This window comes from Stegodyphus dumicola, chromosome 5 (assembly GCF_044657685.1).
Source record: "Stegodyphus dumicola isolate Sdum_Otavi_A_Nest chromosome 5, ASM4465768v1".
In the NCBI taxonomy this organism is placed as follows: Eukaryota; Metazoa; Arthropoda; class Arachnida; order Araneae; family Eresidae; genus Stegodyphus; species Stegodyphus dumicola.
This window is the reverse complement of record NC_140772.1, coordinates 127,413,059-127,427,396: the sequence shown is the minus strand read 5'-3', so window position 1 is coordinate 127,427,396 and position 14,338 is coordinate 127,413,059. Positions and strand designations below refer to the sequence as shown.

The following is a 14,338-nucleotide window of genomic DNA, read 5'->3' as shown; positions in this document are numbered from 1 at the left end:
ACTTGTAGCAATAAGGTGGCTGCAATTTTATTTCTTCAGAAAGCCGAGTTTTACCCTTAGTTGAAATGATAAAACCTTTGAGGTGTTAATAAACACCAGCGGAAATACAGGGAGAAAATGTCAGGGAACATATAAAAAAATAATGAAAGCATAGGCAGAGAAGAAATTGGTATCTGAATTTTTAGAGTAAATACATGTAATGAAAATAAGCATAATTAGTGGCAATGGAATGAACCCTTGACCGATGACCGGGTGGTGAAGGCGTAACTGCGTACTAGAAAGATGAAAGATTTGCAGACAATCGTACAGTGAGTAAACACGTAGTTTATTTTTGAACATTTTTTAAACATATTTTTCCACATCACTAGATTACGATATTAATCACCGCAGGGTTTAACTATGATTTATTAAATTTCTGAAAAAATAGAGAAAACCACCGACAAGAAAATGTTTGCAAGTTTTGCAAGCGAGAAGAGAGGTAGAAACTAAAGTGCGCGGTTTCCAATATGGAAACTCACCTAGAGAAAGTTTCGGTTTAAGTTCTGAATTAGTTACGTCAAAGTTTCCGTTTCAATTGTTCATTAAGAGAAAGTTTTGGTTCCGAATTAGGTACGTCATCAGCGAATTAGTTACGTCATTATCAACCGAATACGTTAAGTCATACGTACGGATTGATCTATAAGTGACTTTGATACATTGCAGATGGTAGGAGGGAGACATATAAATGTCTACAGTAGAAATTTAAACAGCTGTTGCTAATTAAGTTAGTATTAGAGATTTATTTCCTTAGTTTATATTTACATACATTTAAAATTAGACATCTACTAGTGTTTTTGCAACGCAAAAAGAACAATCAAGGAAATAATATTTTTTAAAAGAATGCGAAATATTTAATTGTACATGCATACGTTACCTTAATTAAAGGAAAGATATAAAAACTGAAATCGAAGTTTATGCAGCGCAGATTGGCAACACTTCATGTTTATAAATACTACGGCGGCAGATTGGCATCTATTATGTATTAGCTGATGATAGATCAACTATAAATGTTCCTGTTTAAAGGTATTGCGATAATACTATAAATGTTCCTGTTTAAAGGTATTGCGATAAACAACTATAAATGTTCCTGTTTAAAGGCATTGCGAGGACTTTCTAAGGCAAATTGGCTCATATACACGTTATACATGGGGAAAATCACGAATCACACTTTTTCTTCGTAATTACAGCATTCGCATTTGGAAGCCTCACTTTTCTCCGCGTAATGCAAATAATAGTACTCACATTTTTATATTAATATATAATTCTTTAATTCTCATTAAAAAAAAGGCCGTAGAAACGGGTGTATCCTAGAGCTAATGATGTTTCAAAATTGCTAATTCTTCTGACATAATCACTTTTTTCAAATTGCTAAATTAAGGTGGTATGTTGTTATTTATTACAATTCGAAGTCAGTTATTAAAATGCATCTGATAATTTTATTTTCTTTATTTTACTAGCTTAGAATCAAAATATTTTATTCTGGAGGTGGTATTGAAATTATTGGGTGCGTCTTGAATATCCATCGAAAATATAATGTCAGAACCGAAAAAATACGGTAAATTTAATCTGATACCATCAGCTTACAGATTGTAGCCCAATGAAGAAATGTTTAACCTCTGTCAAAAGTAATTATAAAGGAGTTATTTAACACCTAAATTTGCAGTTATGTTTGTAAGTTAATGAAAAATAAATTGGTACCTTTTTGGTATTTTGCCATTTCAAAATATATCATTGTTTGTACCATGTTTAATCCTTGGATGCAGCAAAATCGTAAATAACGCCTCTAAAATAGCCGGCTGAAATGCCTTCCTTTACATATGAAATCTCAGAGATGGCAATCATCGACATTTGGTATGCATATTTCGCATAATGGCTGCGGCATTGACGAGCACAGAATCGAACTATGACAGTAATTAATGGATAAGCCGAGTGCTCGTTTGCGCCGCGTTCCAGAAGGATGTATGCAATTATTATGTAATCAATATTCATCGAAATTTTGAGTAGTTCATGTACTATACTCAGAATGGCATGCTGAAATTAGAAGATTCTTTGCCTATTTACAGTGGCATACTTCACACTCTTCTAGGATTCGTGTACACATTATTTGTGCAATAATATACTAAATTTTTTATATATATCTTCTACTCCGAGTTCTGCTTCTATCCCAAAATAATTTGGCTGACTATGTGTCATAAAATGGGGATTATTCATTCAGGTAGCAGCACCGAATATCATGTACTTATTTCCAAACAACTCTGCCGTTAACGATAGATATTATAATTTTCAATGCATATTAAAAAAGGATCTCAAAGGTTTCAGATTTTAATGGTCGCTCAAAAGGTTTTTTTTACTCTCTCGCTGAGCTCGCACTCTACCGGTCTGCTGTTACATTCGTTTCTACTAACCCGCCCTTTTTTTGGGGGGGTCGTTTTAGCTTTATTATTAGGTATAATTTTCTTGGCATTTTCGGCATATAGAGTTTAACAGCAAAATTACAAAACTTTTAAATGCAGCGTAGCAGTACACGTTTAGAATTCTCGATGCAACGATAAATGTTGGCATACTTTTTTTTAAAAGTTTATCATATCAATGTACAGTTTTCTTACTAAGATAGCCTTAGAAAACTTTTTCTTTTTTTTATTTTTAACGTTCCATGTGTTTAGTTTATTTATTAAACGTCACAATCCTAGCGTTTATGTCACATAAAACTCCATTCAACGGCAAAATCACAACATATTTAATAATAGCATACCCTTAGAATTTACTAAAGACAGTCTCGCGAGCTGAAGATAAAACTTTTTTTTTTTCTTCGTATACTGTTCCTGCTGCTTGCTTTGGAATCGCTAAGTTTGTAAATCGAAAATTCGTTAAAGGTTTCCAAAATATGAAATAGATAATAAAACAATCGAAATTCAAAATTCGGGCTTCGAAGTGTCATGTTGAGACTATGTTAGTACTACGTTATTCAAAATTGGATGGTTACAGGTAGCGTTGTTTTAACACAGTGCGAGAAACTGACATACATTTATGCAGATTCTTCATTATTTAATTTCTTTAAATATAAAAAAGGGCGATAATATTTGGAGGCAACAACTTGGAAAGTGATACGCCGTTTCTACTGATTCAAAGCAAAATACCGTTTCGAGACTAATATCCCATTCGGGACTAACGTCTCTTTTGGGCTAACAAAAGGTTATATCTTTCCATTCTATCCTAGTTTCCAGGTATCCAAGATCAAATTCACCGACACTCTTTCTAATAATCGGAATGCTACTAACCGTATTCAATAAAAATATTTTTAACCATTGACATAGCGAGAGGAGTAGCCATAAATTATTATTTTCGAACAAAGGTATAACGTATTTATCATTATTTTACTGAGAAAAAGGTCTGCAATTCATTTTTTCATAAATTCTCAGTTTTCTTTTCTTTTTTTTTTAACTTTTTTCTTTTCATGTAATAGTTTAATAATAATACCGCAAGGCCAGTCAGAAGCGTTTTTTCTTCATAATTGTTTTTTAAAAAATTTTTCTAAAGTTGCACAAAATTAAAAAATGCAAATTCGGTCTTCTTCAGTAAGTAGAAAAAAGTTTAATTTTTTTTTATATAAAATTAAATGTCTAAAATACAATTCACTAAATATAATCTAAGAGGTGTGCTAGCTATAGGCCTAAAAACATAGAGAGAATGTAGATAGCTTACTGAATTGCACTACCATTATTAGATTTTATATAGAAAAATAGAAAATAATTTTATTTTTGCCATCATTATTCAAAATAGCTCTTTAGAAGTCAGCAATGTTTTGTTTTCCACATTTTCCTTAGAGGAATGAAAATGGAACGGCAGACAAGAAATTTTTTTCATAATGGCCTATGAATTCCAGTTATGCTACTGTTAGGGCAATAATTACGTACATAATGTTAAGAAGTCTGATGTGGACACCATATGACTTTCTTGTACGGCCTATTAAATCATACACATTTTTTTGGCTGCACTTCATTTAACTTGTTTCCTCAAATTATTCTAACTTAATTAATTGATCTCTCAAGGCTAGCTTAAAATGATATCAAAATTAGCAAATTTTGAAATTAAATATCACGATCAATTTTTGTCGCACGCGAGTGAAACTTCTCGTAATTTTATTTTTTCATAACGAGTGTAAAACTTTTCTATATATATTTACACGAACCGAGATACCGCATTAAAAGTTAGATTTCGTTATTTGCCTATTTTTTTAAATCTGACATTGCCAATACCTTAAGTATATGAATATTTTCATCGTTTGAAACACCTCTGTAATTTGAAGTACATGACTACGACTAACGATTGGCAAAATAAAGGCAGGTTAAAGACTTCTAAGCCCAGTAAGGATTGAGTATATATATACATATATAATTAAAGGAAGAAAAGGACAGAGCACTGTTGATGAGTACGTAGATCCATATTGAAAAGGAAGCATTCCGATTGCGTAGTATGATAACACGTTGAGTTCGTAATGTATGAGAAACTTGGCAGTTGAAGCAGTTTTAATTCCATTTTTATTTGCAATTGACATTTGTGGCCACAATCATTTGGCATTCTAGTCGTGCCTATTCACAGAATATTACATTTTTGATGCTTCTGCGATAGGAAGGAAGCACAGAGAAATCACATCCTAGCAGCATAGAGAGAGAAGCTGAAGTGCGTAGTCATGCAATATGAAAGCCCGCGAAGAGAAAAATTTTGTTTTGAGTTAAAAGTTTCGTCACTGAATGCCATTTTGCACAACAATGCCTGGACTCTGATGTAATTTGATCGTCAGAGAGAATTTTATCGTTTTATATTTATTATATATACCCAACCCTATATAAATAATATATACCCTTACATAACACACACAAGGTAATGAGCTAGCAGACGCTAGAGCAAAGTGGGCTATCGATAAGTACAGTTGACCTGCCTCTCCTAACGATATCAGCAAAGTTATCAAGAAGCAAGGATCAGATAAATGGCAGAAACACTGGGATAGTCAGGTATATAATAAGATAAAAAGTGTGAAAACTAGAATTGAATACCGGGATACTAGTAGGAACCGGATGGAGGAAGTTCTACTTACTCGACTTAAAATTGGTTACTCGCGAATTACCCACGACTATTTACTAAAACCAGAGTGTGAACCAATTTGTTCCCCCTGTAATGCTGTCATCTGAGTTCATCATCTTTTTTATCTTAGTGTCCATATTTTAAAAGACTTCGGTTAAAACATTTCAACGAATATGACTTGCCCCTCGACCGCTTAATCAGGAAAGAGGTGACTACCAATTTATTTCAATACCTGAAAGAGGCAGATTTTTATTATTTAATTTGATTTTAGTTGATGTTGCATCTTGTTGTCTTAATAATATCTATTTTAACGTATTTCACGTTTTAAGATTTTACACCTGTACAAATCACCTGCATTATAAGAAACTTCATCTTAGCATCCATCATTTTTTAGTTTCTTCGCATTTTATGCATTTCGACGGTTTTAATCTTGCCTGTTCGTCTCTATTGTCTAAGCCTCATTTGTATGCGGAAACAACTGACATGTATTTGGCGCAGATAACCTACAGAGTTTTGCGCCAGTAAAATTTACTACTACTACTACATAACTCACACAAAAAACACACGTATATATAAGGTAAAAATTAATTAAATAATTCCTGCATTTGAGCTGTATAGGATTGAACTGTAAAGAAATTTTTTATAATTATAAAGTTTAACTTACCCTAAGAAAAATTGTTTAGGATATTAATTTAGACTATTGCTAGTTGGTAGTGAAATGTAAAAGCTAGAGAAGAGTTTTTCTAAAAGGGGAATTAAAGTTAGAAGATTACCTTTATGGTAGAAACAAGTTAAAAACTATTAATCACTTTCGGTTTAATGTTTTAAATAGAACTCTATCAGGTTCTGTGTTCCTCCTTACTTGCTTTGGGAACATTAAATGACCTGACTCGGAACAGGGAGCTTACTAAAGCTATGTTCAATAAATGTGGGAAGTAGACAAGATACACAGGAAGGGTATACGAAACCCTTTATTTTTCTCTCTTTACAATGATTTCCGGACTTCGGAATACAGAGACCAACCACTTGTGGTCTGAACGTAAGAATATAAAAATATTAACTAAATTCTAACTAAACTAACTTTGGATTAATAAACAAGTGTCTACTTGAAGATTGGCCGTATATTAATAGAAAGGCCGTATGTAGTACAGAGAACTGTTAACACTACGATACGTTTAAAATTATCAAGAGGATTAAACCTCTGGCCTTGAAGGCAACCAGCAACCGAGTAAAACTGCTATGGCAAGCGGCCTGCTCCTAATCACTCCTTCCTCTCTCTTGCTTGGCAAAAAGTCACAACTTAAGTACTTGGCGTTCGCAAGACAAATTTGCATAAATAAGTTAAAGCTTTTAATTCTGGCCGGAAGTAGAAAATAAGAAGTGATAGTAAAGATTTAAAATAAAATAAACGTTAGTAAAACTTAAGATCCTTACAACTCTTCAAAGGTTTAGTATTTAAAATATTAAACTCCGATGATTCATGAGTGCCGAACACATGATTTGTTCTTCCTGCCACTTTGAAATTCAAACAGCTACTGATTAATTGTCTATAACTGCAAATTAAAATTTATAAAAATCTCATACTGACAAGAACTATCCCGACCTGCGCTTGGGGCTCTGCTAGTTTAAACAAACAATATAATAAACCCATAATCAGACTAAATTAAAAGAAGAACGATATAAAAATAGAATTTCCATAAAGATAAACACCTTCAAAAACTGTACACAAAAGATTTGAAAACATTATTCTCTTAAACACCATTATATATAAAAAATGAAACTCAATGTGTAGCTGCGAGACCTTAAAAACTACTATTCTTGTTCCATTGTAATCTAATCAAATAAAAATTGTAAAAAAGGAGCAAAAAGAACATACGTTTGCAGACCGTGCGGCAGTGTAACATGCTTAAAATACTGGAAGCCTGAACGTGTGCGGAAAGGCAGATTACCAAATTCTGTAAAAAATTTTGAAACCGTAGAAGAAGGAGTATGGGAACAACTCATCTGGTACGCATTACAAAATGAAGTAGGTTTCTGTTTTCCTAAGCCCGCTCATATATGTTTGATTCCGCCGAGTGCAATAAAAAGGGAGCAACTAGGTGCTATAGCAGTTCCATACACAAAATTTTAACATTCCACGGCTATCTTTTTTTTAATTATGGGAGATGCACACATACATACAGACATGCACACATGCGTAAGTACGGATGTCATGATTCCTTTTGAATCCCTTTTATAATCAGTATTGGGAAAACAGCCCTTTAATCGGTGTCCGCCATAAACATCGCTGCAAAATCATCGCGAACGAAACGCGGTGGAGAAAACAACGAAAGGCGAAAAGGTCGTGGTACGAAACATCGTGGGAGAAAATAAAGGGGTACAAAAACTTCTCAGATTAAAAATATCTTCGTCAAAAAATATCTTGGTAAAAAATTAAAGCACCTACAAATCATCGCATGACGATAACATCGCACACATGCTTTTTCAGGTTTTAAAAGTTGTAAATGATTTGGCAGAGCAAGAAAGAAAGAGAGATTCTTTTATTTATATATATCTTATTTTTGAATGAACTACTAAATTTTTACGGAAAACATAAGAAGGAGACTTAAGTATTTAAAAATTGAAAATGAGTAGAAAATTAATGCAATTTACAGAACGTAATAAAATTTTAAATTTACATAATTAATTAACAAAGGTCAATCTTTTTACTTCCTTGTACGAAGAAAAAAGGAAGTATTTTATAAAGTTTTACTGATAATTTTTTTATGAAAAATAGTCTAAAAATGCTTAGAAAACCGAAGATAAATAACTGCGTGAGGTTAACTCTATAAAAATTGCTTAGTTAATTATCAAATTATTTTCTTTCACATTCGATAATCTCATATTGTTTTGATGAAAACTATATTTTGTTTTGTTTCCGTTTATTCTTAAAATGTCGTTAACATTTTCATGTAAAGCGTGCAATCAATTTTTTGGATGTCGATTTGCTAGTTACGACGAAAGTCAGTTACATAATATGTCAGTACGGCATTTGAAAAACGTATGTGTGCGATGTTATCGTCATTCGATGATTTGTAGGCACTTTATTTTTTACCATGATATTTCCGACGACGATGTTTAAACTGCGAAGTTTTTGAACGCTTTCTTTTCTACCGCGATGTTTTTCACCACGGCGTTTTCGCCTTTCTCCCGTTGAATTTGGTGTTGGTGTATTTAATTATGGCAAAGCACACGACGGCTATCTGCCTAAAGGGAGGGAAGCCTTTCGTGGAGGACTTTCTAAGGGAAACTGGCTCGTATACACGTTACACATGGGGAAAACCACGAAAACGCCCATGCAGCCCGCCCGTTCGCGGGATTCGAACCTCAGACCGAACTACCAGTGTTCAGCGTCTTTACCGCTCGGCCGCTGGTGGGCCCAGTTGAATTTGGAAATGGCCAAATGAATACTTCTGTTGAAATATGATACCCGAAACTTTTGCTATGACAATATTTCGTTTACTTCGTACAAGAAAGTAAAAAGGGTAAATGTATCTATTGCTAAAAATGAAGACAACTGTTCTTGATAATGACGGAATGTGCAGTCATCAGAAATATATTTATTATTAGGATGTTCTATTTTGATCTACAATCCAGTAATCATTTTATATTATTAGTAATCATTTTTATAATTCCTGCGTAATAATTTTTATAATTCCTGCGTAATCATTTTATATTATTTGCTTAAAAATAGAAGTTCTATGTTTTTAATGTATTCATCGATTAATTATGAACTCATCATTGTATTAGACATTGATTTTAAAACACTTTTTAATTTAACAAAGCCCGTAATATTAAAAATCCTTTAATAAATAGCAAATTATATATCAACATTTATTTTATATGCTATTTTATTTATAGAACTTCACTTGCTTTATTGAATATATGGTAAAATATATAACGCCATATATTTAGTGGGGGTTTTAAGGTAGAGTATCTGAAGAAAATTTCTAAAATTTTGCAAATGTTAATTTAAAAAAATACTTTATAATACTTCAAAAAGGTCTCAGACACAAAGCTTAATGAATCCAATTAATTATTATATAACTGAATCTCATATTTAGAATTTAGAATGAAAATGAAACCTAAAAACAATATTTTCCTTATTAAAATTAGTTAATTTTATTCATTAAATATAAGGAGCATTGATAAATTAACGAAAAAGTGTTGGAAATAGATTATGCAACTATACAGCAGTGTTCTTAAAATAGTAATTTATATAATAAATAAATTTTAAATAATAATTTTTAATAAAGATAATAATTTTTAGAAAGTTTTACGTAAATAATAAAATGACGTGTGATCAATTAAATTATCCGGAAGTACATAGAATTTAATCCTTTGTTTTCTTCTTGTATTTATAGTCATATATTTCTAGTCAAATATAAATATTTAATACTTATTTTAATATAAATAATTATTATTTGCTTGAAAATGACCAATTTTCTCATCAAACTGAGAATAATTTGTTTATCTAGACTTAAAGCTAATAGAATAAAAAGCATCATTCATTTTCATTTATGCAAGCAACTATATGAAAATTTGCTATTAACGTATGCAAATTTGCCTGGGAAAAGTTCTTAAAATCCGAAAATTATTATTACAAGGATTTATAGTATCAAAAAAATTTTTTCTTCAGAAGAAGAATTATTATATCCACCGACTTCGACCTCATACGCTTCTTAATATTTAATATAGCCCTTAAGTCATACTTCACGGATGAATAAGGCATTCATTACACTGAATTATTAATTAAATGCTTTACTGCAAGCTTTAAGTATTACGTATAAAGGTATTATTCTTCATGACAGATACGTGAATACGGAAGCTGTCAGGGTTACTTAGAGTAAACATGAATGAGAAGGAATAACATAAAGTACTCCTATTACCTTATGCCTTTTCTGAAGGAAAGAAAAGTAGAAATTTAACAAGAGTATAAATGTAGAAAAAGGAAGATTTTGAATTTTTATCTTTATTTACATGTGCACTTTTATCAACCGTTGCTTAACCCCGAACAGGATATTAGTCTCGAAACGCCACTTTGCTTTAAATCGCTATAAACGGAATCGCTTTTCAAAATTTTCCCACCAAATATTATTGCTCTGTATTATATTTAAAGAAATTAAATAATAATGAAGAATCTGCATGAATGTATGCATGTTTCTCGAACTGTGAAGACACAACGGTACCTAGAGCCATCAAATTTTGAATAACGTAGTCCTCCATCCGAGCATGAGCCCCTGAAAGCCTAAATTTTCAATTTCGAGTTTACTTTATTATCTATTTCATGATCTTTAATGAATTTTTGATTAACAGATTCATTGATTTCAAAGCGAATTGTAGCAACACAGCATGAAAAAAAAAAAAAAAAAATTATTTCCAGCGCGCGAGTATGTCTATTGGAAGCTGTAAAGGTAAACTGTTTTTAAGTATTTTGCAATTTTGCTGTTGAATCTAATTTTCCGTGACGTAATCGCCAAGAATGTGATATTTAATAAATAGTGTAAACACGCAAAAGAATAATAAAAAGACCAGCAAAAGTTTCGCAAAATCATCTTAGTATGAAAACTGAACATTGATATGATGGACTGAAAAAAAAATAGAAAAATGTATGCCAACACACTCGAGAGTTCTAAACATGTACTACTATGCTACTTTTAAACTTTTTGTAATTTTGCTGTTGTTTTGCATATGGCGTAAGTGCGAAGAAAATGATGCATAAAAATAAAGCTAAAAAGAAAAGAGAAAAAAAAAAAGTTAGTAAGAGTGAATATAACAGCAGAATGGTAGGCGAGCTCAGGGAAAGCGTAAAAAACCTTAACAAACCCGTGTGGGCGACCGTTAAAATTTGAAACCCTTCAGATTTTCTTTAAATATTTTATTATTAAAAATTTAATCTCAAGTCTATCTTTTAGATTCAATTATTTGAAAATCATGAGTAATTTACATAATTTAGCTAAAGAAAAAAACGCTGAATGTAACTATAAAAAGGTATTCCGTGAAAGCTTGATGCGTTACTTGACGAAAATTGATTTCGAAACATTACATTTTCACTGCTATATTATTTTGTAACTGTGCATCGATAACAGTTTTTATTTGTAATATAATCTTTTAAAATTTTTCGGCGTTTGGGAATTTGTAGCATAAAAAGCTAAAAACTCTTTGCTAATAGCTTAATAATTTACATTTTCTAACTTCCGACACTATATGTTTAACTCATTAAAAGCTTTTGTTAGCAGACGCTCTTTGACTAAGTTAAACAGTCAAACATACTGAAGTTTCTATAAAATAAAATACACGCCTTTTTTGCATGAAATATAATATATAATATTGTAGTTCAGATATTGTATGGGCATAGTTTTACAATAAATTCTTTTTGAAGCGCATGTACGATCTTATCTGATATATAAAAAATATAAAATTCTTGTAAAAAAGAGACTTAAGTGCGAAGTGCGAAGAAAATGATACATAAAAATAAAGCTAAAAAGAAAATAATTACTTCAACATAATTTTGCATTGAAATAAGCAGTGTATGAAGCAGTATAAGTACACGTGCAGGTTAGTATCATGCATATGCTTACTTAAAAAGATCACGATTAGACATTCTAAAAAGTTCGCTTCTTTACTAATTCATGTATTATTTCAAATGCGTTAATTTCATTAAATTTTTACTAAAAGTTAAGAGACACACACAAAATAATGAATAATAAATATAACACTTTATAATTAGTTGTAATTTTCTTGAAACATACGTTTTATTTTCCTATGTATTGAATTTGATTTTATTTTATTCTCAGTTATTTGATTGTAGTTGATGTAGTCTCTATACTTTCAATAATGCAGTGTAGTTTATTTCAAATATTCCCGTTAGTACTATGTCTGCTAGCTAAAAGTGTGCTTAACGCTACATGGAAATCAAACTAAGAAGACAGAAAGAGTAAAGTTTACCTGTACCACTCTAGCCCTCTGTCATAAAATCTGTCGAAGAAATGCGTTTCCGGTCCTGTAGCTCGGATATCCGGGTGCAATCTCAGAAACTCCAGCAATGCTCTGGTTCCACACTTCTTCACCCCTATTATGAGAGCCTGGGGCAATCTGCGCTGTGCCCCTCCCGCACCCCACAATCTCATCATCGTTTCGCCGGATCCGGAAGTCTGAGAACCATTGCTGACGGATAGTAATAAGTCTGCGCTGGAAGATTTGCTTTCTTCCACACTGGATGGACCGGACTTGATCCTTCGGGGCAACCATATTTTCACAGCATAAGCTCCCTCATCTTGAGGGGAGAGATTCACCTTCGGAGCGTCCGGTCGCATATAAGAAATAAAAATTCTGTCAGTAGCAATAACTGGGTAAGTAGATAGGATGTGCCATGTGTAGCAGGTAATGGAACAGCAGATAAGCGTCAGCATAAACGTTCTTCTGAAAATTCTGCACCTTCCTGGCAAGTCCATCTTAAGAAGTTATTCCTTTAGTATCATTACACTCACAGAATTTTTGCCCATTTTCATGCGTTCTAAGTTGAGAATTTATGTCCTAATTACTTTAAACAAAGTCTTTCTTTCTTTTTAATTCTTATCTGAAATAATACTTGGCTTTCACGAGAAGTTTTAATCAAAATTGCAATACGTATTTCTCTATGATTCATATTTCAAAACTCAAAGCGAATCTTCTTTTACAGTTTTTGTTTTGCATTGGAATCTACTTAAAAAGGTAACATCTGTTATTATAGTAGGTAGAAGCCACAGAATTTCTGTTAATAACAGCAATTCGTGAAAATTTCTTTTCCTTTTTAAATTAAATTCTATTTTTCTTCTGGAAGAAGAAATTTATTCTTATCACTGATCACAAAATGCTTAGTAAGCTGATGGGTAGGATAAATTTTAAGTATTGCAAATTAATCTAAGACAAAGTTAATTTAAAAAATCGTTACCTTTTTTTTGCACTAACAGAAAAATGTTTAGAAACGAACTTCAAGTTACAGGTTAGGAGTTTGTCTTCTTGGCTTATTTCCCTTAAAAATTTATATATGACAGTAAATAGAGATCCAGCTTTATTTTATCTAACAGTAGCAGTGTTTGGAGAAGTTTCCTTTTGGAATTATTAAGTTTGGTTGTTACGTAAGTAGATTTTGTTGCTCACCAATTTAACAACAAAAAACTGCCGTAAAGTTTTTCGATAACGCATATTGAAAGATCTACGAAATCTTAAGCTTCCTTGCAAGTGTAATTAATACACTTACAATATTTATTGATGAAATGACGGCACTTTAATTAAAACATTGCATTGTTCCTTATTAAAAACTCAAAAACTATTTTTAATATCACCACTGATACTCAACAAAAAGTCTGCGATATCTTCTTTAAGTCATTTTAATATGCAAAAACTACGAAACTGAAATGTTGACATCAAAAGCCACCATTTCCCACGTGTAACGCAAAGAGAGACATGCAAAGACAAATTTATCATCGTGTTAAGATCTACGATATCGATAAAGTAATTAAAAAGCAATCAAGTAATCTGCTCAACGCACCGGTGGAAAAAGTTTACCAATCTGTTCACCAAAACAGCTCACCATGCTGTAACATCCCAAACGATCAGAAGCTTGCGAGAACCGCACGTAGTGCATGAACTGCCAGAGGGAGCTGAACGCTGTTCTGGTATAGAACTTGCCTCCCGCAGAAGCCACGTGACCACAATTCGATTCGACGTGGGGGAAGATATATCCAGCGACACCTGTCGGTCGATGGTTGAAACGAGAATTATTCCGTCTTGGAATTCCAGTACCGGGTTGTTAAAGGCGAGAAATCTTCGCAAGATGTCTACTTCTCAGGCTTAAAACTTCAGAATAACGTGCAGGAAGGTTTCGTAAATTATTCGTATTTATTTAATCAGAGGTTTAAAGTTAAATTTGCACAACCATTCCTAATAACAGTACACCTATATTAATTTACCTATCTCAAAGACTAGAATTGTTTGTCGCATTAATTTGCGTACTCAAATGAAAAGATTGTCGTTTCTTAAAATTACGATTCCAAACATTTTTTTTTAAAGACCAAAAGCAGAAAAGAGAGTTTGAATAAAAAAGAATGAAATTTTAAAACAATTCTTAACTTCTTATGTTACTACACAAAAATGCTCCAAGGTTTGTTTCGATATATGAGTTTATAAAAAATTT

At 32.1% G+C, this 14,338-nt stretch overlaps 1 protein-coding gene across 1 annotated transcript in view; it reads right to left on the bottom strand.

The window, feature by feature from the left end:
• The window catches only part of LOC118199259 (heparan sulfate glucosamine 3-O-sulfotransferase 6-like), a 64,403-nt gene extending 50,578 nt beyond the window's left edge, over positions 1-13,825 (bottom strand). Inside the window, exon 1 of the mRNA XM_035371072.2 lies at positions 12,109-13,825. Within this exon, the coding sequence (XP_035226963.2) occupies positions 12,109-12,614 (506 nt within the window). The 5' untranslated portion in view covers positions 12,615-13,825. The remainder of the gene's footprint in view (positions 1-12,108) is intronic.
• Between the last annotated feature and the right edge of the window lie 513 nt (positions 13,826-14,338).